This window comes from Phalacrocorax carbo, chromosome 6 (assembly GCF_963921805.1).
Source record: "Phalacrocorax carbo chromosome 6, bPhaCar2.1, whole genome shotgun sequence".
Lineage (NCBI taxonomy): Eukaryota > Metazoa > Chordata > Aves > Suliformes > Phalacrocoracidae > Phalacrocorax > Phalacrocorax carbo.
In genome coordinates, this window is record NC_087518.1 from 61179830 (window position 1) to 61205502 (window position 25673).

Consider the following 25673-nt stretch of genomic DNA (forward strand, 5'->3'; position numbering starts at 1 on the left):
ATCAGAACATCCTAATGAGTGAAAGGTTCTGATAATGGACGTCGCTGTAATCAATTCACCAACTGTTTGCTTAGCTAAGCCCATTAGGCTTGCTCCAAATGTCCTCACACAGGGAAAAAACCTCCTGTAAGTTAACAAGGTTGCATAAGGACTAGCAAACCCATCTTACTGCCAAGTCAGGACCTCCCCCCCGCCCCGATTTGTATCGCGGGCTGCAATCCCAACAGTGTAGCACCTCTACCCCCGTTAGGGAAGAAGGCCTGCTCAATGTACTCTATATGTGTATTACCAGTTTTATTTGTGAATCCAATGGTTCTTTATAGCCACATGGGTTATTGGTTAAAATTTAAATTATTCACAATCTGAGCTACAGATATATATGTATGTGTATATACGGAACGCTGCATGCAACAACATTATTATAATAAAAAAAGAGAACTTGAGTATTTTACATCTAGTCCAACAAAAGGGGAATTAGCTGCCTTGATAATATAGTAAGATGAAAGAAATATAAACATGAAATAGAATCTCCTTTAGCCTCCTAAGATCCCCTTTAAGTCTTATGCAACATTTTTCCATGTAACTACACATTTAAAGACCCAACATAGCAAAAACCTGGAACACTTAAAGTTTTAGAAATATAGCACGGGACATATCTAAACATACAAAGCTGACCAGGATGCATAAAATAATAGAAGACATACCAAAAAATAGGCAAAAAATATTCCAAGTTCTTGCTTCTTACACTCAGACAGTGGGCAGCATACTTTAAACATCATTCACACATACATACTTTTCACAAACTAAAATAATGTTAAGCATTAAACAAGATAATGGGATAGCTTTAGTGAATTATTTTAATACTTTCTTTCAGGCAGATTAACACCTACTATATCTAGAAATTCCTAACAATTCCCAAGCATCATTTGGTTTTAGAACATTTTACTTTTGTACATAGAGCAAACAAAAAAACAGCAATTTTGTACTTCAAATTTTAGTTGTTGTTCATTTAATTTCAGTAATTCAGCAGAGGCTATACCAATTTCTCAGTCTAATCGTTATGGAACATTACAGTAAACAGAAATCCTTTTTACAGATGCTTTTAAGTTTTGCAAATAGGTGTATATTCTAATGTGCCCATCGCAGCCAACATCTACTGTATAGATTTGTGTTGTAAATTAAGTTTTTCAACTGTTCATTCCTCTCCTGACTTCACCCTCTTTCCTGAGCATTTATGAAGCGTTTCCTAGAGGTGTATGTGTTTCAGATGTGTACTGAGTCACCCATATCTTGCTTGTAAAACAAAATAGTTATTTATCAAATGTTACAGAATGTTAAGAGAAGCAATTATCCAACAAACTTGTTGAATATTAGAAATATTTAAGAAGATATTTTTTCAAATCGACATTTTCAGACTAAGCAAATTTATTATCATTATTTCCAAGTTTTCCAAAAAATTGCAATAAAGTGGCTGGGAGGAAGAATACTGGCTACAATAAAATAGCACAAGTCTAAAAAGAGAGTTTAATATATATTCAAATGTTTAGTGCACCTCTTCCTCCTTAGCCAATGCAGTTGCAGGAGCTTCAGGGAATGCCAAAGACAAGGTCTGATACAACTACGTGGTTGCCAGTGACCAGTAAAATCCCCTTCCCTTCCTTTGGGTGTGGGAAACTGTAGACAAAGATCATGCAGCTGTTCTGGACCAGATGTATATCCGTGCCTGCGATTTCCTCTATACACAGCCCAGCTCACAGATCCAGCATGGGCATACCTTACAGGTTCTCTGCAGCAATATAGCTCAAGATAACTGTCTACTACCAGCAGCTCAAGGTGTGTACGTTACAGAACAAAGTCCTAGAAGCATCTAGAGTCATCCAGAGTATCTATGCTTGAGTTGTAAGAAGGCTGGCAAAACAATGAGTGACATCTGTTAGCTTTCTGGGACTTAATTAGGGAAATGTATTTTCATTACTGGAATCCCCATATAACATGTCCTTATTAAAAAATAGCTCAAAGTGTACTTAATCTATGCGGCTATGAAAAAATGATCGTATATTTGGGACTAATAGCATCTCAAGAAGCAGCTCAGCAAGGGTTGAAAGAAAACACAGATTCTGTGGGTCAGCTGAGAAACCTCAGATCATATCCTGGGGGAAGGTTGGGGAAGCATGAAAGAGGTCCCAGAAGCCAGAGAGGCTACGAGGAAGCAGTAGATTTCGTATGTGATGCACTGAAATTCCAAGGATATTCATCCTGCATGTTTTTCACACACAGCATATATGTTCGGATGTACATACCTTGCACATATGAACACTGGGTTTTACTTGCATTACAATGTATTTCCAGTGTGTTTTAAGTTGCAGGATGCTGTATATTCTAACTTATTTTAGGTAAACCAAGCTCGTTAGGAAACGTACAAACCTCATAGTGTTCATATTCATCCACATCAAATGTCTTAAAGTCAAAAAATCCATGCTGCAAGGCCTAAAAGGCAACAAGGTGTCAGTTTATTCTGAAATATGATATATAGTCTCATTTTATCATACTGTTTTTGAGAATCAAAACTGAATCATTGTTTGTGCTTTTGACTTACTGAAACCTCTATGTTACAACATGACATTTTGCACAGATTAACAACACAGACAACAAAAACTCCAACAATGTCACTAAAGCACGTCAGGCTCATTGTTTTCCCTTCAAAGACATCATGATGGGACATAAGCTTGTTGCATATCACTTAAATCATAAGAATTATTCTCCCCACCCCACTAGATATATGTTTTTTTTCTGTAAGGCAGATGACAAATAAAAAAAGTAATTCCCTTTTTGTCATACACTCATTCAACATTTCTATACTGAATACACTTTCATGCAGTTCAAAAGTATAGAAGAATTTATTGATTTTTTTCTATATTTAATATCATACTCTGATTTTATCACCATAATACCTAGGCAAATGGCATATACAGAATACAGTACTGTGTATTACCTGTATTTTATGGTTTGTTTTTAATACACATTCCACTGATAGAACGAAGTTCACTAGACTACGTCTGACAGTATTTATTACAGGGCTGAAAGAAGTCAAGTTTTGCATTTCATTCCTGTACTATTATTAAATATGCCAATTTTATATCACAGATTAGTGTATAATACCATATTAAAAACAATTCTATGAATAAGGAATTCACAGCCCAAATTTCTTCCAAGGAATAGGTGGAAGACTGTTCTGCAGTGTATAATTATACAGCATTCTGAGAAATATAGATATTACACAACATTCTGGGATTAAGGTGTGATAAAAAACCACACCACAGATCTATGATTTAAAAAGCAAAAAGCATCAGTCTGCCATTATTTGCTACATATGGAGCACCTTTTTTAAGACAAACCAAAAATAGCTTTGCTCTAGACAACACAGGCTCAATGATTGGACCTGTCATGAAACCTAAGATACCGAGAGGTTTGTCTGAACAGCTGATTTTGAAAAATGTATTTCATTTAAGCATGGCTGGCTGGCTGCAATCCAGTATCTGGGCGCCCCCTGAATTACATGTATATGATATATGTGTATGCAAACACCAAAATTACCCGGTAGACTAAGATTTTTACTTTAGATTAAGGCAATCAGTTTCTGCTCCAAGCATTTTTACCTCTGTAGGTGAACTGGACAAAAATTCAGTAATAAATGTTGTGGAAACAAAGGAGGAAAAACTGATTCTCAAAGTCCTTTTGACATGTTTGTTGCAGATAAATTACAGTGACTGCACTCACTGCTTCACAGAGCTTCAGGATCTGTAGAATGCCACACAAATTAGAGTCTTGCTGTTAACTGACAGCTCCTTTCCCACCTCCACAGAACTAAAAATATTAAGCTTGAACTCTTTTTTCAATTTTTAAGAAACATTTGTTTTGCCATACTTTTAGGAGTTACAAAGAGTCTATAAATTGTCTATAAAGAACTGTTCTTATAGGCGGCTCCCCTCATCAAGATCACTGGGAAATGACGAACAAAATTTTATCTTTGCTTATGGTATGAAGTATATACCATAACACGAGGTTGCCAACTAAGATGTGACGTAACATTTTTTACAAAAGCAATATTGGAGTTTCACGTGCCCCAGGACTGAGACTGTTGAAAGTGACACATCAGAACACCAGTAGGATACATTAGTTTTCATTCTTTTTAAACAGTTCTGAAAAGATTAGTGTCAAACACTGAACCTCGTGTTTTGGGGGAAGTTGGGGCCAAGTACACGCAAAATCTGCTCAGATGAAATCGCAGTATACCTAGGTATCTGTCTCACTTGACTTTATCAACCTACGTCATTCCCTTTTACCAATGGTTATAAAAGATCTGTTAGCAGATCTAGTGCCCTGCCTTGCACTGTTAAGAACTGTCCCCAGCCAGGCCTGCCGCGTTTGCACATTCCGATTCCTAAGATGAGGTTTGGAAAGCTGTCAAAGGCCAGGCCAGCCAGGTGAAAGTGCAACCTTTTTCCATTGCCGCTATTCAAATACAGTCCTCGGTAACTTAGGCTTCATGACAGCATACTGCTCGGTCACAGCCGTTTTGCTTTGAAACCAGATCTCCTGATGTATTTCAACAGTATTTTTCTTCACATTTTAAAAGCCAATTTAAATCTGTTTTGCTAAGGAAAAGCGTTATTACCTTATTTACTCCCTGTAAACAGTCCAAGATCGTAAGATTGTACGTGCAGTTCCCAAATGAAGCATCCCTATAGATTTAATAAAAATGAATTTAATATACACAAAATTATATTAAGAGCTCTGGGAAAGGCAGCACACAACAGAGTATATTCAAGTTATTCAATCCCCTCTGAGAAATGTGAATTGAAGTTCAAAGACATCATCTTTTTAGAAGCTTGTTCGTGCTTCTAAAGGAGAGTGCTTACTCTCCTACCAAACATGTAGCTCAGTGTAAATGCAGTCAGATACTGCAAATACTTAAAATAAAGTCCATATTTTACATCATCTAACTACATGTCCTTTACCAAATTATTTGTGCTGTTCTGTCACAGGAAGCTTTGCATGCTCTCTCAGTTGTGTAAGGACAGTGGCGAATAAAGCAAAACTTGTTTTAACCATTATTCAATTCTTAATTGAGGTACACTAACAAAAAAGGCAAATAGACTGGCTAGTCTGCATTTTGTTTACAGGCACTCATTTTGATGCCTCATTACAGATGTGATTAAAAATTATCGAGATACAATTAAATTTAAAATTACTTGACCTCAGTTCTGCCACTATGAAAATAATTTCTCTTTAATAGATGACAGGATACCACCAAGCAAAACATATTCAAATAGTACGAGACACCAACATAAAAATAAATAACATCACTAAAAAATAACAGCAATGGAAGTATTGTAGAAAAAAAGAAACAGTAGTTTTCAAAGTCTGCTTCAGACCAGTTTGCATTTTAACAAAATTCTGCCTGGGCAGATTATTTGCTAATGACTCATTAAATAAATCTTTTATAGCTTTGCTTTAAGCTATCTTATCCAGAATGCTAAGAACTACAATGTCTCAGAATAGCAACATTTTAGGTTTTAGCCAGATACATTTTCCATTTAGAATTCATTTAAGATTTCCACCTTTCAACAAAAACTCCTTTTTTTGATAGTCTACTTGCTACTAGTAGTATGAAATTTATTACATTGATATGCTCCTCCAATCCCAAGTACTTTAAGAGTAGCATACTCTTACCCATTCTTTAAGAGCAGAATAAGCATAGCAGTTTTGAGCAAGCAGTGTTCATAGAAAATGTAGTTAAGAAATTGAGAAGCTGTAATTTTGGTAGCATCATATTACAGGCAGGCTACTCTAGAAAAGCTTTCAAGTTATTAGATTAGATTATTAAGAAACACTTAGCCACAATGTTTTAGAATGGGAACTTTAAAGCGTGAATAAACCTTCAATATTCAAATCCAGCAGAGAAGTTTTTCAAAATGAAAAGCCATAAATTATTTATTTTACATTAGATAAGCAGAACATAATGAAGCTGTAAAATATAAACTTTACAAACAATACATTTTTGACAGGGGAAAGTTGGATAACAGATCATTTTAGCAAACACAAGGTCTTCGGAGCATAAAATTTTAGGGCCCCAATGGGAACACACACATAGCAGAAAATCTTTAAAAAGCTGTAACGTTCTTCTGAAGGGGCTGACAGAAACAGCAAAACCTAAAACAATGCAAACCACAAAATTAAGTATTTAGAGAAATATGAATGGAAGATACGATTGTAGCAGACATGTTCTATACTACGTGTTATTTTGCGATAACAAGAACGTCATTGCATCTGATAGTGCAGTACATTAAAAAAATACTGGGGGGGGGGGGAGCCACCTAATCTCCAACCCATTAATAAGAAGCACTATGAGAGTGAGAGAGAGAAGGGAGATGAGAGGGGGCAGGAGGACATTGAACTTGACCTCAACGTACAAGATAAGCCTACCACAATTCCAGGTGTACCGTATTCTTAGCTACAGTTCCCACAGACAGCTGTCACCAGTGGAGCGCACATGGACGCTGGCAGCTAACAGCTATTGCCTACATCATCCACCCCTCAAACGCCTCATTTCTGTTGCTGTACACCCAACCGTTGAGGTAGGAGTACTCTGACTGGAGAGAACCGCTCTGCTGACACTTGCCATCCACACACAGTGAAATAATAGAAAGACTGAAAGCCAGGAAAATTCCAAATAGGCAAAGTTTTGGAATGAGCAGATAAAAGGCTGTTTAAACCGAATCCCAAATGCCCAGAAACTCAAAGAATAGCCATATTCTAATGTTTTTTCTAAAGAAACACAACACACTGAGTTAAAACCTGAAAAACTCACACCCTATATTTTGTGGCAGAATGTGATACAGTAACGAAACCATAAACAAACACTAGATATGAATGACAGTGAAGTGAGCATCGTAGTGAAATAACACCAGGAAGCACTGGCTTAATGTTACCTAATGCTTCAAGGGAAACTCTGACATTTGATGAACAAAGGCAAATACTGAGTGCGTTGTATCAGACCTTGCCATAATTTCTCTCTTACTCTGCCCCTCACATATCTTCTGGTAAGAAAACACAAACAAATCATAAAAGTTCCTTCTATCCTAATTTGGAAAACAAGAAAATAGAACAAAATCTATAACATCCTTATCTTCTTAAAGCCACAGCCATTTTATTTCAGCACCCCCAGGGTAAATCCAGGAATATATGTATTTTTCTCTTTTCTAGTTTCCAAAAGTACAACTGCCTGATTAGAATCTATTCCAGATGCAAACCCCTTTCTGAAACTTTACTGTTTTATGCTCCAGAATTTTAAGCTAATCTTTTACATTTTAGGTGTAAGGACAAATAAATTCATCTGGCAGAAGTTTTATGTATAATCCGTGAGGGCTCTGCATGCTGGATCCATTGATAAAGTAGAGAGAGATCTGATGTACAGGTAAGGCAAGTGCTTGTGGATTCAGTATTAGGAGACGAAACCCAAGTCACCAGTTTCAGAAAACACTGCAAGCAACAAAATGCACATCACAGAGCTGTTTTTAATATTTAAACAATATAAAAACCTAGTTTATTTATGAAGCAAAGTCAGTCTACTTATGAAGTGACAGTTTTTATATTCAAACCTTCCTATCAAATAGATGATTTCATATTATTCCAGAGAAGTGTTAGTATTCCTTTAGAGTTCAGTCAAAGAGCATTTTGCAGAAGTATTAGAGAGGACAGATGCTTAATGCCAATCTTCCTGCCAACTACACGTCTAGAAAGGCCTTGAAACACTCAAAAGGCAAAGATTAAGAGTTTATCGTGACCTGATTCCCGAATGTTTTAAATAAATTACTCGAGTAAAATATCTTGTTGTTTAGAGGAAGTTGTCAAAGGTATTTTAGATCACTAATTATTTTGATTCTTTCTTTGTTAAAAGCAAAACCAAACCAAATCTTCCCCCAGCCACCTAGAGGACTTCTGTCAGGCTGAAGCTGAGTTATTGAGTTCTTTTTCTGGCCCAGAGAAAACAGTCAGAAGTCATGTCAAATCATTAAGCAGCTTTGTAAATATTTAAAAAGCAAATTTGATCTTATTTTCCAAATCCTCCTGAATTAATGCATTTACTGGAGGAGACTAAATAGGTAAAGACTAACACAGAACAGCTAGTTCAATTTCACTGTTCTTTGTGTCAACCCATCTTCCTTCCTACTGATGTATAAATTTCCAGACTATGGATAAAAATACTGGATACTGTCAGAACTAGTACTAACCTTTACAAAAATCCCGCTAGAAATACAGCTATTCTAATACCACACTGACTTGAGAAGTCCATTATATAGCGCTAGATCCACCAGCATACATTTTCCTTCTACCAGTGACAGATATATTTCAAAGTTTTAGAGCAATAATAATACTAATTTTATCTTGCATAAACCAAAGTAGATTCTGAATGGGCCACACTTAGTGCTTGCATTTGGTTGTACCGTGGTACAAACAGTTACGAGGAAGAGCACTGTAAAGAAAAAATACCTTTACTAAGCTTGAAGAAACATATAATTTTAGATTAAATTAACTTTAAATTCCAGGCACTCTTCCTATTTAAACTTATTCTTCTCCTTTGTCCACTGTACACCGCCAGCATCCTATGCTAGAGAAAACTAATGCATGTGCTTATGTTTAAGACAGTAGGCATTTTTAACTTACTGGGACTACTTATGCATATACAAAAACATTTAGGTGCTTATACCGGTGGAAACCAAGCTATGTGGATTTCAAATGTTATACCTTCTTGTTCAGAAGTCTGTGTTTAAGAAAGCACAGAAGAAAAAGGAAGACCTCGTTTCATCTCAGACTAGTAGAACAGAGCACATACAGACATCTCCTGCACAGTTTTACAGCGTGGGTGCTCTGATTTCTGTTGCTGGTCACATGTTTCATTACAGTATTCTTCCAGTCTTTCATGGCCAAATGCATAACCACCTTGATTTTCAAACAGTGTTTTGGCAGCTATTACCTGGTAGAACTCTATTTGCTTTCCAAAGGAGAAAAAAATGGGAATATATCTATGAGATACAGACATAGTATGAATCTTAGCTGGCATTACAGAGCTGCAAATCCCACATCTGATTTCAGTTATCGTAGCTGACCTCAATACTGCATAACGCTTTCCCTTTCACCAAACCTCTAAACACTGTCAGTAACAAAATAGTGTTTCCCCAGCACTTGCCAATAAAGAAACAAAACCCAAAAGCTACAAACCAAAATCTAGCTCTGAAATTCATGTCATACCTAGAGCTGAACACAGTAATAATAAAATATATTTCTCTCTTTATATTAAAGTCAGCACAGAGTAATTTGAGGTAAAAATCTAAAACTTAGCTTCACAACAGGAAACTGGTATTTATGATGATTTAAAATGCTGTTAGCCTGGTTTTCTTAAATGGAACTGAGAAGATACAGCACAAGATCTTCAAGAGACTAGAGCGGCACCAAGTGACAGTGAATCAGCCAAAAATAAGATGAAAGTGTCTCAAAGACAGTAGTGCCTTATCGTCCTGCTTTGTCTGTAGTTTTCTATTACAAAACTAAATGCAAAACATTCCCATCTATCTTGTAAGAGAGGCATTCTGATTTCCTTCCGCCTCTGAACAATATTTGCTGAAGCTGTCTTTAAACAAAATACCAGCTGAAGATCTAAGCCGATTAAGGCTTTTTGAGGTCACCGAGCTAGATGATCACTTCATGTAAACATACCTCAGTAGTCCATAAAGAATCTGACAATCCCACAGCTTCTACCTACTGAGAGTTGTCTACTTTTTTCCCCCCAGATATCCAGTCTAACAAACTTGCTAAATCATCTAGCTGTAACACCTAACTAAGCAATGCTCACTGATGAACTCTTGCACTTTGAACTGTTCAAACAGAGATGACCTATACTACAGAAGTTATATAATATCTAAGTTCCAGGCTCCAAGAATAAATCTACATCAATAAGTATCGAACACCAATGATTAATATCTCAAATTATTTCCTTCCTAGATCTTAGAATAGGAGGGAAGAGTTAAGACATTTGGGTTATATTTTTCATTGTACATAAGAGTAATTTTAGTCCTTTTCAAGACACTAAAGATGTGGAAGGAGCGCAAACTTTCTCATAGCACCAACTTGTTTCTTCACAGAATAGCTCAATGCCAAGCAGATATACTACCTAAGGCAGTGCTACTGCTTCTAGCACAGGTTCATTTGCTTGAGCCCCTGTATCATGCTGTCTTTTGCACCAGAGGTGTCTCAAATGTCTTAGAACGGACAGGGGGAGAAAATAATCTCAAAGGCCTTGGAAAACTAGGGAAGAAGGAATAAATAACATCTTTCCCATTCTCAGCTAATCTAGATTGTCCCACTGCAGGCCCTCATGAGACCTACTTGCCCTTCTCCCAGCCCCAGTAATTCTTAAGCTCCTTATGTATCTATTTCAGCCTCTTCCTATGAATTCAACTCCCAAATATCCCCTCCCTAACTATCAGACTCCCCACTTCTTACCTAGCCTCCTACCTTGTCAGAATCCTTCAGTTTATTTCCTCACTCCTCTTCGTCTCACTTCCTGTACAGCTAGATTCCACAGCCTTCTTTCCCAGCAGGACAAACTATACAGCAGGTAACAGAATCTGCTTAGGCTCTAATCCAGTGCCAAGACCTGACATAGTCCAAAGCAGCTCCAAAAGAAACTTAAGTGCTCTCCAGCCCTACCCCATATAAGAAAGAACACTCAAGAAATTAAGGTATTTAATTCTTCAGCAAAAGCTCATAACACTACATTCCTTCTAGAAACAGAAAGGCTCTGCTCAAGAAGATTGCCTCCCTCCCACCCTCTGAAATAGCCAAAGCTTTGTGTTAAAAAACGACAAACATAAACCCAAAACCATACCAAAACCCAACCACACCACAGAAAACCCACCACAAAAACCCCACAACCTCTCAGAAAAGCTTTAGTTTTAGCCAATCGTTCACCTCCCACAAACCTAGGGCTTGAATCACACGGACAAAGGCTGCCGAGGAGTTACATTTCAGAAGACTGCCTACTCCTATGCATTTATTGCCCACTTCTCCTCAAGCTGACAAACAGAATGAAGCGATTATACTGTTGTAATCACTTTGTCAACCCATGCTGCAAAAACTGAGTAGTCCCTTTGCTGGACATCGCCTCCTTCAATGTTTTCAGTTGGTGTTCTTTCCCCTGGGAAACATGAAACGCTCTTCAGATATACAATATAAAGCTATCTTCAGAAAATCTTGCTGTTTCTTGTATTTTTTGACCCCTCCTTTGCTGATCCCAGAGTAGCTAACTATTCTATTTTGGAATATAATTTTATGAATTCAAACTCATGAGGAATTGCTTTGTATAATTATTTAACACAAACATGAAAATGTTAACTTAAACACTTAATGATAACTTAAAATGAACTTGTTTCGTGCCATTAAATTTGTTCGTGAAGTTCTTACCAGCCTCACAGGAAATCACAGAGCCAATTACTTTCACTACTCCCTACCAGTCAAGCAGAAATAGCAATTTTTTATTAGTATTCCTACTATTAGCATCATCATTTGGAATTGGTTGCAAGGCAAAGGTCTGTATAGCCTTTTGGTTTGAGCAGATAGGGTCATATGAGACACTTCTGCAAACACGCTGTTCCTCCCAAGTTTTCCATCTTACTGTTTTAGAATCTGACAACTAAGGTTCTTCGCTTTGTCAGAGCCTCTTTTCTACACACCTTAATCTTTACTTGGGCAGGGGAGAAAGGAACCTAAAAATATAGCAATTTACTATAATTCCAAATAGTAAATTTTTAATTGGTGAATGATACACAGCTATTCGCAGGTAACATACATCCTCCACTACTAAGAGTTTTGCTTTTAAGCAAGTTTTGAATAAACTACGCTTTACACATAAGGTTCTGAAAAATTTAAGTCACTTTAAGGCTAAAAGCTCTTATATGAAAGAAATACTCCCACCAAAGTTGAACCACTGAGAATTTGATACAAAAGGGACAAGTGGGGTTTTTTAGACTCCACTAAAACGCTGCATAGTAACCCCCAGAAGGCAGGGAAACACTGCCGAGAAATATTTCACTTGTTGCTCCCCCAAAACAATAAGGAGAGAAGAACGTATTAACACCATTTCTGCGCTCACAATAGAGTTTGCTTCAAAGAACTCCTTGTAGCATTTCTGCAATAGCTCAACCTTCTGTAAACAAAAGGACCAATGTCATTATTTCAAACTGGGAGAAGATTAGGAACCAAACCATCTAAAAGGTGGAGAAAACTGTACATTATTCTTTGTTCAACTTATCACTCCTGTATTTTCTATACAATTTTAAGATGTTAAAACACACCAGCATGTTTAAAATAACTGATTATTTTTAATGCATTTTACTAAGTATCTTCTATATCAGTTGAAAAAATTATTAATATCAACAGCTCAGTAAACTTCTTGGGCTTTGGAGAGTTGTTGTTGACCAGGTGAATGTATAAACTCTCGGCCAATAAGCACCATCGCTGATTTGATACTTTTTTTAAAAAAAATGTGTTTGATGGTTTAAGATTTCGAAGTCAAACTGGTCCTTGCATACAAATCTACCATCCCAATAGTCTATATTGTATCTGGCTCCTGTACAAGCTATGAGAATAGAGACAGTCTGATCTTCCTTTGCTGAGTGGCTGTAGAATCAGATGAATTTGATACAGATAAGGTAGGTCTACATTTACAAATGCATCAGCTGACAGTGAACACTACTTGTAAAACACTGACTTTGCTAAAAAAAGGACATTGACCTTCTTGCAGTTGCCTTTTATTGCCAGTGTTTGCATACGAACAGCGTGAGTTTTTTTCATTCGTAAAGTACAAGGGTGTTTCACGGTCCACACCACGAGAAAAATCTGGTAGGCTCTTTATTCGATAGGCATGATAGCTAAAACTCCTCAGATTCAAGTCTCAATGTAACCTTACTAGAGAGAGTAAAGACAGATTGATAGAAATTATCTATGATTCATTGAAAACAAAGGCAAAGCAATTTAGTAACTGGAACATCTGTACTTGTTCTGTAAAACAGAGAAAATATAACAGCATAAACCCGCCTTCATTCATGTAAGTCTAGCTGGTTAGGTATTAGGTAATTTAAAAGCTTTGAATGACTTCCAAAGAGTTAAACATGATGCAGGAAAGTTTTAATTGCTAAATTGCAAACATGCTAAGAACTGTTTTCCTAAACCTGACAGTTTGCAAGACTGGGAGTGTTACTTAAAACTTAAATCAGTCGAAATGGCTTTATTATTCCAACACAGAGCGAGTAATTCCACCAGAAGTAAAAAATATTTTTTCTGGAGATCAGCCATTTTGATACAATGTCTGTATCAGACATGAAACCCTTTTCTGGGAAGGCAGTTTGATAGATTTAGCAAATTCCAAAACACAAGAGTTAGGCCCATTTCTCACATTCACATACCTAAATGGAAGATATGGTGGATTAGATCCAGACAAAAGTGTTCTGTAAGCTTCTTCTGGTGTTTTCTTCAAGTATATTACCTAAAGGGGGTGGGGGAAGAGGAAAAAAAAATAAGCCCTGAGCCTGAGAAGTCATTAACCACACATACGCTTCCCCAGCCCGCTGAACTCTTAAGAAAGTATACTATACTTCTTTATGACCAACTCCTATGACATTTATAGGTCAGAAAAGACATACCTACACAAAGTAAAAGATTCAGAAAGCAACAGAAACAGGGATTTCTGTTTTGTGTCATTCCCCTCCTTTAAAAATATAAAATGAAAAAAAAATCACATATTGCAGCAACTGAGAGGCTTTAAGACAGACTTAACGTCCTACTAAGATGAAAAATAGGCATATATGCTAGGAGTTCTCTGTCCAACTTCAGAGGAGTCAAAATATTATCACAGCAGCTGCCAAAGGAAACATTTCTCCACCACAGCTCAATGGAAGATTTTCCAACACAAATATTTTTGATTCCTAATTGTCAATATCAAACTACTAATTAACAAAAGTATCCAATTCAACAAGCTGAACCTGTTACTATGAGACCAACATATAGTTAATGTAACACCCTAAGCCAAGGCTCATTCTGCTATCGCTGAACACTATCAGCTCAGCTTGCTTACTTAAGTAAGAAGTTAGAATACAACCACATCTTGTTGCATTTCAATTCCTATTTGTACAGTAAAACTGGTCTTAAAATAAATTTATCTTGGAATACATATTAAGCAAGGGTATTAGTTACAAAAAAATTTAATCCAGTTTGGAGTGGCATATTTCACTTGCACAAGCATGTCTTGTAAACAAAGGCACACAATTTTCCTAGCCATCTCCCCCCAACTCACCTTACAACCAGCACCTACATGGCTACTTTTTAGCTCCACGCATATTTAATTGTTGAATATGAAGTATTCTAACAATTATTTTCTTAACCAAGACATGGGCTAGATCCTGATCTAAAAGCTTTATTCAACTTGTGACCTTGAACACATGAGAATGTAGGTAAGTGGTGATCACTCAGAATATTTAAAAATTGCTTTATGTCAGTCATATCTCAAGTTAATGGGATTCTTTGTATTCTGTAAGATGTCAACATGGTACGTAGATGTTCTTGCAGTTCTTCCTCGAGCATGGACAAGGCAGGCAGAGAAGACAAGATAAGGATAAAACAAAAAGACTGACTAAAAGTAAAACAGTCTGAAAAACTCTTTGCCATGACACAATGAAAAGAGGTCCAGAATCATCTCTGTCTTTCAACTACCACCCGTTTCACTGCTTTGAACAACCGGTCTAATTTTGGACCAAAACCCTCTACGTAAACTGATTTGCCTTCAAAAGATCAATTCCCTGACACGGAGCTGTATTTCAGTCTCGGCCTCCAATGTCGCTGCTCCACTCATCACGGTCACTCTGATAGCATGGATCAGTACAACCAGTACCCAGAAAGAGGAACAAACCCCACTTATCTTCAAACGTTAAATCTCAATGCTGTGGCAGTGTCAAAATTGCCATTTCATTTAGCAAGCGCCCAAAGTACATGTTTCTCAAAATGAATGTCCCTGTATTTGCCCGAACTTCCATATTCCCCCCTCCTTAACCTCTGAAAGCAAAGGTTTCCTGAAACCTTCCACCACAACCACAGACCACAGTTTCGATATATATAAAAAAAAACAGACCACATTCCATTTGTTCTGTGTTATCAGAACAATTCTTTCTAACTCAATTATTGGATTCTTCGTTGTTGGGGTCAAACCAGTAATTACTAATATTGAAACAGATTCAGAGATTAACTTAATGGCTATACGTATTTACTTAATTCAGGAAGTGGAGGGGCCCACCTCTTTTTATTTCTAAGCTGTAGCAATCATTGTTGTAGACAGGCTGTTAACTAATGGCACCAGCTTCATGCTTTCAACCCCTGCAGCACAGCAATGCTGTTCTGTTTTCAGTCATTTGTAAAAGATTCTCTTAGTCTGTGAAAGAAATCTCCTTTATATTTCCTTTACAGTCCCCCTCACCACAAAGGTTTTGCATTTAAGAACAACGCATCTTGTGCAATAGATTTTGGTGTGGGGTGTATTTCAGAGAAAAATACCGATTTTATTCATGTCAACTGATGTCAATAAGTTTAATTTAAAGCCTAAATTCCTGCTTGTAGTCAAAAGATCATTAGAGCGTAGTTCAGACGACTTCAGGGACAGAGGAGTTTCCATTTTACACAGCAGGGATTCAGAAATCGGAGGCAGGGGCAAATTTGTACTATATGAATGTTTTCCCAATGCTGCAGTTTTTATTTCACAGAAGTTATGGTACTGCGAAGCTATCTCTGCTCAAAGACACATATGCGTGACATTTTGAACCAAACAGAGCTAGTTGTCTGTCCTCAAAGCTCATCATAAAGACACCAGGATGGAAACAGGAAAAAGATATTAAGAACATAAACTGAAGGAGGAGAGGGAAAGAAACACTGAACAGAGCTCCTGAAAAAACAAAAGTATTGCAGATGTCAAGAGTTATGCAATAACTGAAGGAAGAAGAATAATGAAATGGAGAAGCAAACATTACAGCACATGCCTTTGGTACTTAAAAAGTAGTGATATTCATCAAGAAAAACCCAGGAGACCATTTTCCTACTCATCTTTATCAATGAAAACTCAGCAGCTGAAAACTTAGCTTCATTTTTTAATCTAAAATTATAAATCTTCAGAGGGCTTTCACTCTGCAACCTACACAAGGGGGGGAAAAAACCAAAGCCAACACAAAGAGCCTGTGGTGAATAGTGTAAACTGAACCTGTATCTAAGTCATAATGCGAATAAAAGCCTTTAAAAACAAAAAGTCACTTTCCAGATAGTAACTATTCTCTTACAAGAGTTGTTTTATGAGGGACAAGGTTCTCCTCCCTTTCCCCAGCGTCACTAACTCATAACATGTGGCACTGCTACCTGTAAAAAACAGATTCAGCAAATATTGAAAGTTTTAAAATATTTTTTTTTCCTCTGACATTTCCATTCTTACGCTCTCAACTTCCTGGATAATGATGTGGTTGAAAGATAATGCTCTCCCCACTTGGGACACTATGCAGGCACACCACACATAGCAATACTGGCCACATATGCACTGCCAAGAAAATTCATACCATATGTCCTAAAAAGTTCACAGAACAAAAAGGGAGTTACTATTTTACAAGTCCACCTTAACACTCATCCACAATATTTCAAATACAGTTTGAATTCATCTTGTTCCCACCTGCACATGCCATTTTTGAATTAGAAATATATGGAACAGATCCACTCTAGAGCTGCTGAGTTATCACAAGAATTCTGTGAGGCTGATCTAAGGCAATCTGAAGAAGGGTGTTGCTTGAAACAGCAAAGAGGCTGTACACGCTGCAGGAACTGAAAAGCCTTTGTACCTGCTGACCCTCCAAGGGAGAGATTACAGATTTGAGCAGTAATGCGGTATCGTTAGATTACAAGTGAACAAACCCTTAAAACTTCAGGTAGACCCAAGAAGTCTAATTTATCTTTTTAAATTAGGGAAAATACTCCTGTAAACACATGACCGAACATACCGTAGTAGTTCACTATTACCCAGTCATTTGCTGTGATAAAATTACAAACTTAAGAATTCAACAGCTTTTCTCCCTTATTTGGCATTACACAAGTCTAATAAAGCTACAACTACCAAAATACAGACTTAAAGTAATTGTGAGAAAGAAATATTACCAGCCCATCTGCTGTCTACAAGGAAAAAGAAGAGCTCACTGGATCTCTTTTCAGAGTTTGTCACAGTATGAAAGCATTTTTTTTTTTTTACCAGAACTGCTCAAAAGTCAGATTTTGGTCCACTAATCAACTTCTGATCTCTGAAGAACTGCAAGAGATAACTACTTCTTGTCTGCTACAAAGGTTAAGTTAAAACTTTGGGTTTACCAGGAGGAGGAAGTGTCATACACACATGTTCTCTCTTCCCCCTACCCCATTTCTCTAGCAGTACAAGAGCAGCCACCAGTATTCCTCCTGCTCTTCTCCCCCAACGAATTCAAGCCTTACTAGGTAGCAGAGTACACAGCCAGGTGGGGGTTCCTTGGTTTCCAACCAGAAAAGAAACATAACAAGTACCTTAAGAATATGGAAAGAGGGACCCAGCCCCAATTCATCCGTGTTATCAGACAGGAGAAAATGTGCTCTTCATGATTTCTCCAAGAATTAATTTTTTGATGATAAGTAGGGAGTTCATGTAATCACTTCAGTATAATTCAGTTGAACTTACTCCCTCTCTCCCCTCTTCCCCCTAGAAACTGCTAGGGACAAACTGAGGCAAACTGGGCTACTTTAGTTTTGGTATGCATGAAAGTACCTGTAATACTATTTTAAACTATTTTTACAGACTTTTTTTTTAAAAAAATAACTAAAAATAAGTCTCCAAACAGATGAATGGGAAAAGCAAAGCAATACTAGCTTCAAATGTTTCTCTCTGGTGCTGGTAAGACTTTGAAAAACCTAACAGCACCCTGTTTCTGACATCACTGAACAGTCTGTGTTGTAGTCTGGGCCATATAGGAGGAAGCCTGAACTCCTCTGTAAGATCAGAGAAGTCTGAATGTTCTTCTGTTCTTGGAACACTTTACATATTTTTTTCTTCTTAACCTGGATTTTATGACAGAAGTAATCTTTGCAGAATTTTTTAAGAGCAAGGACAGTAATTTAGCAACTGGACATGATTAGCCCAAATGTATTGAAAGTCCTTTGTAAAAAATAAGTTTACCAAATGCATCTTCCTGAGATGCAATTTACAAACAAGCAAGCTATTGCCAATAAAGTTTTAAGACTTAACTTTTGCTTAAACTTATGACTCTCTCATTAAAATATTTTAATAGCTATAGGGTGTTTCAGTTCAACATGTGTAAGCAGCGGTTTAATGGAACAATCTAAGTTGTGTAATAGCCACTGGAAACTCATTCCTAGAACCTGATCTACTCTTTTCCACGTTTCATTTTACACTTAATATTTTAACACCAGGACAGATAAAACAAGCCTTCTCAATTAACTTTCACACATTGGTACAGTTCATAGCTGTAAGACTTTCTGGTCTCAAAAAGCTTGTATAATCAAAGGAAAGGCATAAAATCTAGAAGACCTTAAATCAAAGAGTATGTATATTTCTGTCACAATTTGGATATTCAAACTGTAATAGATCAAACTGCCAATTACACACAGTTCTTTTACTGAAGAATATGATTAGATTCCTTCAGGTTGGGAACCGCCCTATCACGTAACCCAAGAGTGTACATCTGCTGCATCGGACACTAAAAATGCAAATATTATTTCTTGAGTGTGAAATGCATATGCCTGGGTTATACAAGCCAAGCTTCTGCAGTTAAAAAACAAAAATCAGATTATTAGGTAGATCACAAATAACTTTTTGGAATAAATAAATATTGATTTTATTAATTTATGGGCATTAGTATCAATCATTCTAGAAGAAGGTGAATGAACTCCCATAACATTTGCAAGTTTAGGAACACACATCTATAGAAATAATTCAGGGATGACATACTTATGTAACACACTGGATACTGTTGTGCAAAGAGTTTTCCAATGTTATACTAAATTGAGCTGAATCAGAAAGTGACTATAAGGTGTTTTCAACAAGAGAAGAAGTTTTTTTTTACTGGTAACACTGTAAAGAAAAGAAGTATTCTTGGTACCTTCAATAATCAGAAGATACTTAAAACATCTACTAGTCTGACAGGAGAATAACAGTGTCAAAGGCAGATGTGGATCATTGCTATGTGCTAGCAATTAAGAGCTATAAGCAGCTTAAAACAAGCTAGGCAAAGGTTAAAAGTGCCTGTAGTCGTGGAACTCTGATTTACCTTATTGTACACATAAGCTACCAACTCTTTAGGTGAGGTGCCAGGTACCCGTTATGGAGAACGTACACAGCCACGCCACAGTACGCACACTGGGTCCTCCCCCTCTTGATTTTCTTTAGAGGGATTTCTGCTGCCCTCCCACCCGGTGCGTGCCCTTATCCCTAACTTTAGCTGCTGAGCAGCTCCTTCAAATAAGGACTACCAAATATACCAGACTATTTCCATGTTTAAGTCTTAATTACTGTAAATATGGCATAGCCTGCCTTAGCTGATCAGTCCTCTGCTTGGAGTTCTGCCTTGCACTTCAGGTACCTCCTTACCTTTCTGTTCCTACAACCTGGCTCTGCAAGTAGTTCTCCTCACAGACAGCAGTGCTCTCTCTCTTTGGGTCTACCTAATGCTGACAGGGCCTTTTAACCCCATATCCACAGAGAACAGCTACTTGGTTGACACAGGCATGTAACAAGGACTGGACAAGGGGAATATAAAAAGGTTATCTCATCCCCTTCAAAAAGCCACTGTCCTACCTTTCCAAGGCTTCTAAGACCTATCAGAAGGTGAAGGCAGGATCAGACAAGGGCAATCCAGTGAAGGCAATTAGATGCTGTAATCTACATATGTGCTAGGTGAGTGTTCTCTAGCTATAGGCTTAATTAGACCAGCTTTAAAACATGAAGTGAATCTTTCTAAATACAGAACTGGAGATATAATTATGCAACCAGAAAACAAAAAGCAGTCTGAATGGGATGACTGAAGTTTCTTTACAAACTATAGCGTGGGAATCATTACTGAAGATGCTACAATTCAGACAGATTTCAGATCTGAAGGGACAGCAAAGCTTATAAAGATGTGGTATCAAATGTGGAGGCTTCTTAAACAGAATATAAACCACAGAACTGGAAATTAATTCCGGCATTATTAAATATAGCCTTGTGGAGTCAAAAACTTTAACAAACTTGGAACATTCTAACTCATTTGTTCTTGCCATTCCTTTTGCAGGGTTGTTCCGTCAGGTCTACTCCCCAGTGTTAAACATCTAACCCAGAGATTTTTAAAATTTGAATTTATCCCCAGTTTTGTTCCATCTTTAAATTTAAATAGATCTTCTTCCTTAAGAGCATTCACACACTATCCCCATACTTGTAGTAAAACATTTTGTTTAATTAATTCTTTCAATAGTATCATCTGCATTTATTGAGCTTTGCTTTCAGCATGACCCCAGGCCTGAAAGAAATACACCAGCTTTTGCACAGTATAAAGCCTGACTTAGAGACTTCCAGAACCCAGCTGACCACGTGGATGTCAGCTCAGGACCAGCAGTTTGTCAGTTTCAATACTGTAAAACACCCTATCGCAAAGACTGAGTTTTCTACGAACGTGCTCCAGTTCTGAGCAGCAGAACAGGAGGGTGGAATTGAAGTTTGAGCTCCACTGCTATGAAGACACACAAGTGGCTGTGCAAGTGTCAGCTTGGACTATCAAAACTTATGTGATATCATAATAGGTTAGGCTTGCATAACTAAGATGGCCCTGTGTATTACATATTATTTGTAATGTTAGAAGGCTGAAGTACCTCAGATTTTCCATTATTCTGGGCAGGCTGAGAAAATTAACTGAGAAAATAAATCCATCCAATATTCACTATGCCTCTGGTCTAGTGACTTTAAGAATCATAAAGGTTAGAAAAGACCCTTAAGATCATCGAGTCCAACCGCTAACCTATCACTGCCAAGTCCACCACTAAACCATATCCTCAAGCACCACGTCTACCCTTCTTTTAAATACCTCCAGGGATGGAGTCTCAACCACTTCCCTGGGCAGTCTGTTCCAATGCTTGGCAACCCATTCGGTGACGAAGTTTTTTCTAACATCCAGCCTAAACCTCCCTGGCACATCTTGAGGCCATTTCCTCTCATCCTATTACTTGTTACTAGGGAGAGGAGTCCAACCCCCACCTCGCTACAACCTCCTTTCAGGTGGTTGTAGAGAGCGATAAGGTCTCCCTCAGCCTCCTCTTCTCCAGGCTAAAACCACCCAGCTCCCTCAGCTGCTTTTCATAAGACTTGCTCTCTAGACCCTTCACCAACTTTGTTGCCCTTCTCTGGACACGCTCCAGCGCCTTGATGTCCTTCTTCTAAGGAGGGGCCCAAAACTGAACACAGTACTGGAGGTGCAGCCTCACCAGTGCCAAGTACAGGGGCACGATCACCTCCCTGGTTCTGCTCGCCACGCTGTTCCTGATACAAGCCAGGATGCCATTGGCCTTCTTGGCCACCTAAGAAAGACTGTGAGAAAAATCTTTCTCCTCCCCAGCATGGAACTCAAAACTATTAGCAGCAATTGATCCTGAGACAGCCAAGTTCAGGGGTAAGTTTGTGGTTTGCATTTTTGACATTCAAGAAAATGGTATCCTATGGGAAAGACACACGTGATCCACCAAAGCCACTCTCTCTGTAATACAGTAAATGGAGTAAAGTGCCAAAGTCAGGGCTTCCCTAAAAGTCACACAGCAGAATTTTCAAAGCCAGCTCAGAGAAGAATCAAATGACAATCTGCCTATTTCCCTAAAGGACCATCCCTTGAGCTGCTATTTTACACACAGCAGGTGTCTCTTAAGGAAGGTTAGAAGTATCCATGTGATAAAAGATACTTACAGCATATGCACCTATTAAAAATGCCGCATTTGCTCGTTTCTGCTGGTCAAAACTGGTATAGTACACTATCTTCTTTCTTGAGAGGCTGAAATACTGTTAAAAAGAAGACAGACAGCATATTTACTGAGAGAAAATTACACTTGAAAAATACTTTAAAAAGTCACTTTCCAAAAGTGAAAAATAAGTCAGAAAAAATTATTGTACAGTGAGTCTTAAAGGAGAAAAAAATTACTGATACCGTGAACGACCTTCTTACAGTATAGATAAGAGTGTAGGGTAACAGCCACTGTATCAGGGCAGATCTTATAGTTTGCTTTGTGAAAATATCCTATAAAATGCAATTGAACCAAAATGTTCATTACTGGATTTTTTTCCAATTTAAATATTTGAACAATAGGTTATAAGTGTTGATTGAAATTTTCAGACTAAAATACCCTCCTATATGTTAAATCTCTTTAGCATATAATTCTGCAGAGAAGACAGGAGAAAAACTGAAGCAATCAATCTTACAGGCGTTTTATAAGTTAAACACAACTCTTCTATCTGTACTACCTAAAAACAGGGTGACAGACATCTTTAGAAAGCTTCAACAGCAAGAATTTATTTAAAAATCTCCAAATGATTGCACAAGTGAAAAGCCTGAAAAAAAGGCTAGGCAGAGACAAAACTAGTAACACTTGCAATTCTTCTTTCTTTAGGAAGAAAAGAAGCCTCTGTGAGAACCCTCTGGACAAAACTCCCATTGAAAACAAGACCAACAAGCACCAGAAAAGAACAATAATGACAAACCGCAGCAAAGCTCTTTAAAGCCAGAGAGAGAGAAAATTGTCACTTAAAAACAGCAAGTTGGACAGTCTGTCACGTTATTATTTTTTTAGCTTCACAAATTGCTACACTTCCATTATACTCTGCAACACTATCACTCATGTTTTTCCTGACAGATTTCTACAATACGACTACAGTTTTGAGGAAGTCATCAACATACTGGATCCTGCTTCTAAATATTTGAGGGGCATTTCTATTTTTAAAAGTTGCACATTTTAGAAACTGCCTTTATACTAGTGTTGCTGTTACCCAACTTCAAGTTTTTAACTCCAATTTGACAATTTTAATTTACTTTCTTTTCCTACTCTCGGCACTGATGACACTTGGGGGTGGGAGATAAGGTAACTGGTGCAGAACTGTGCTTTATTTATTTAAGTAGTGCCAACTCTATTTCGCTTCCAGAAATCTGTAAGCCTCGGCTCTCATCTTAAATCTTGTTGCAAATATTAGGACAGCTTTAACCACAGAATCAAATTTTGCAAAAAACCCAAATAGTTGAGAAATTCAGGAGAAAACTTATGCATCACAGTGAGCGCCATACTCCCACCCCTCACAGAGACAGCACCTTCCATAGCAGTTCTCACCGTACGTTCCAGTCTGGTCTCGTTACCCACAACTTCCATAGGTGGAAGGAGGGACAGTTAATGCAACTCAGTGTATCTAAACAGGACTGTAATCCCCGAGACAGCTGGTTGCTGTTGACTGGAAGAGGTTGTATCTGGAGACCAACAGCAACACCTCCCTCAGTGTATGTGCAAACGTACAAAGCACAAGTAGTTATTTAATTAGTGATGCATTCAATTATTATTAAAACTTGACAAAATTAATCCCTGTATTTCAAGATCCCTCTTTTTCTTCCCCCTCCTCAATTTTTTAATTTTAGTGTTCTCTAACTGCAGTTCCACCCATGATGTGTAGGTGGGATACGATTACAGCAGTTATGCAACAGTGACAGAACTTCAATTATAATTGTTGACTGCTACTTATTTTAAAATGAAGTTCTTTGCAACAGTTTACAGTTCACCTGAAATATTACTTTAAACTGCAAAAAGCACATTCTGCTAGCTAGCCAGAAGGTCTAGGTAATAAGACCATATTTCTTGTTTTATTTGACAGAATGGATTTTTTTGAACCATACAGATACATAAAGTCATTCCAATTTTGAGACAGTTTTGTACCTGAAGTAGCCAAAAAGTGGCAGCTCACCTTAAAAGATCCCAGAACATTTAAATGAAAGCAATATATCGTTTTCATTGCTTCAGTTTCAAAATGTAAGGGTTTAAACCTTATGAGCCATGCTGCTATATGAAATATTTAAATGTTTTCTGAATCCTGACTAAAGCTTTAACACAAAATTGAAAACTGATATTAACAGCTTATAGCATAGCAACCAGAGGAAAACTGCATCAGGGTTTTACTTTTCAGAAGGCTATAAAACAAACCACTGTTTTTATTTGCACGCGAGTTACAGAAAATCTAGTTTTACAGTAAGCATTTGCTGAAGTGTCAATACAACGCCTCCATTAACGTTAACACACAAATTCTCCACTCGGTACACTTTCAATATCAATACTAAGCTATATGATCTCTTCAAAAAAATACCGATTTTCTGACCACGTCTAATCAGCTAAGCCTATTCCTTCAGCGAGGTTCAGTGATAACAAGTGTCAAAGACAGGTCTTTAAGGCTACTGTTCTTACAGCTCCAGAGCTCCATGGGAAGGGATTAGGGCTTTAGTTCGCTTAGATACTGGGTAACTTGGAATAAAAAAAAAAAAGTTTCAACAAGGAATATTTCAATACAGGCTGTCTACAGAATAGCTATCATTAGAGATAATATAGTAAGATAGTTACAAATAATCATAAAACAAAACTAATGCATACACTATGAAGCACTAAAGGTGTTCTTTACCACTAAGAAAATTTTAGCAGCTTCACACATTAGAAGAAAAATGCAACAATATAACAGAACAGTATCTGTCAGGATACATCCCAGAGGAATATACGCAGAGACAATCGTTGGAGCTAACAAGCAGAGGTTATAGGAAAAGTGTGGCAGGTTTTGTTTTAGATGATAAAACTAATTTATAGGGTATATGAGAGGGCTCCAGAACACATTATTTTCACTCTGAGTTTGTGGTTTGGGTTTTGGTTTGGTTTTTTGTTTTTCCTTTTTTCCTTCTCTTCCTTTTAATAATAGATCAGTCCTTGTTCCTTGAAGACCTCAAGTGAGATTTACTTGCACAGGAAATGATGACAGGCTTAGAAGGTGCCAGTGTGGATAATTACTAGATTGACATCTGTTTAGCATCACCAGATTATTTGACAGTATTTTATTTAATGGATATGGTTTAATACACTTGCATTGTTCAAGCAAGAAATTACTGCAGTGTGTTTAATAAGCCTGGATCAATGCAAATACTATTATAATACATATACACACATGTATATATATGTAATAGGTAAAAATCAATAGCAGTGACTACAAGGCTAGCAAACTGTGCATAGAAAATGATGCATTAAAGCATGTACACAAAACCTACCTCAAAATCTAAGCTGACCTAAAGGAGATGCTTGCCATTACTATAGTTCCATGTATATGCCCAGCTGTTTATTTATATTAAAACCAAACCCAACCCTTCTGTGATTCAAGCAGCAATAGGGTTATCATATAAGAAATGTGAACGCCACAGTTCATAAACCTGCCAGAACCTTCCCTCTCCTGCCTTTGATCTTCTGTACTTGTATCG

At 37.4% G+C, this 25673-nt stretch overlaps 1 protein-coding gene across 3 annotated transcripts in view; it reads right to left on the bottom strand.

Annotated features, from left to right (window-relative positions):
- Window positions 1-25673, bottom strand: part of CDC14A (cell division cycle 14A) — a 69690-nt gene that overhangs the window by 27422 nt on the left and 16595 nt on the right. For 2 of the 3 annotated variants that reach the window (XM_064455597.1, XM_064455596.1), the window contains exons 4-7: window positions 22100-22192; window positions 13524-13603; window positions 4676-4742; window positions 2425-2487 (exon numbers count right to left, since the gene is read on the bottom strand). In XM_064455597.1, the coding sequence (XP_064311667.1) occupies window positions 2425-2487; window positions 4676-4742; window positions 13524-13603; window positions 22100-22192 (303 nt within the window). Of the gene's footprint in view, window positions 1-2424; window positions 2488-4675; window positions 4743-13523; window positions 13604-22099; window positions 22193-25673 lie in introns of those variants that run through there. The other variant, XM_064455598.1, reaches the window with a different exon arrangement.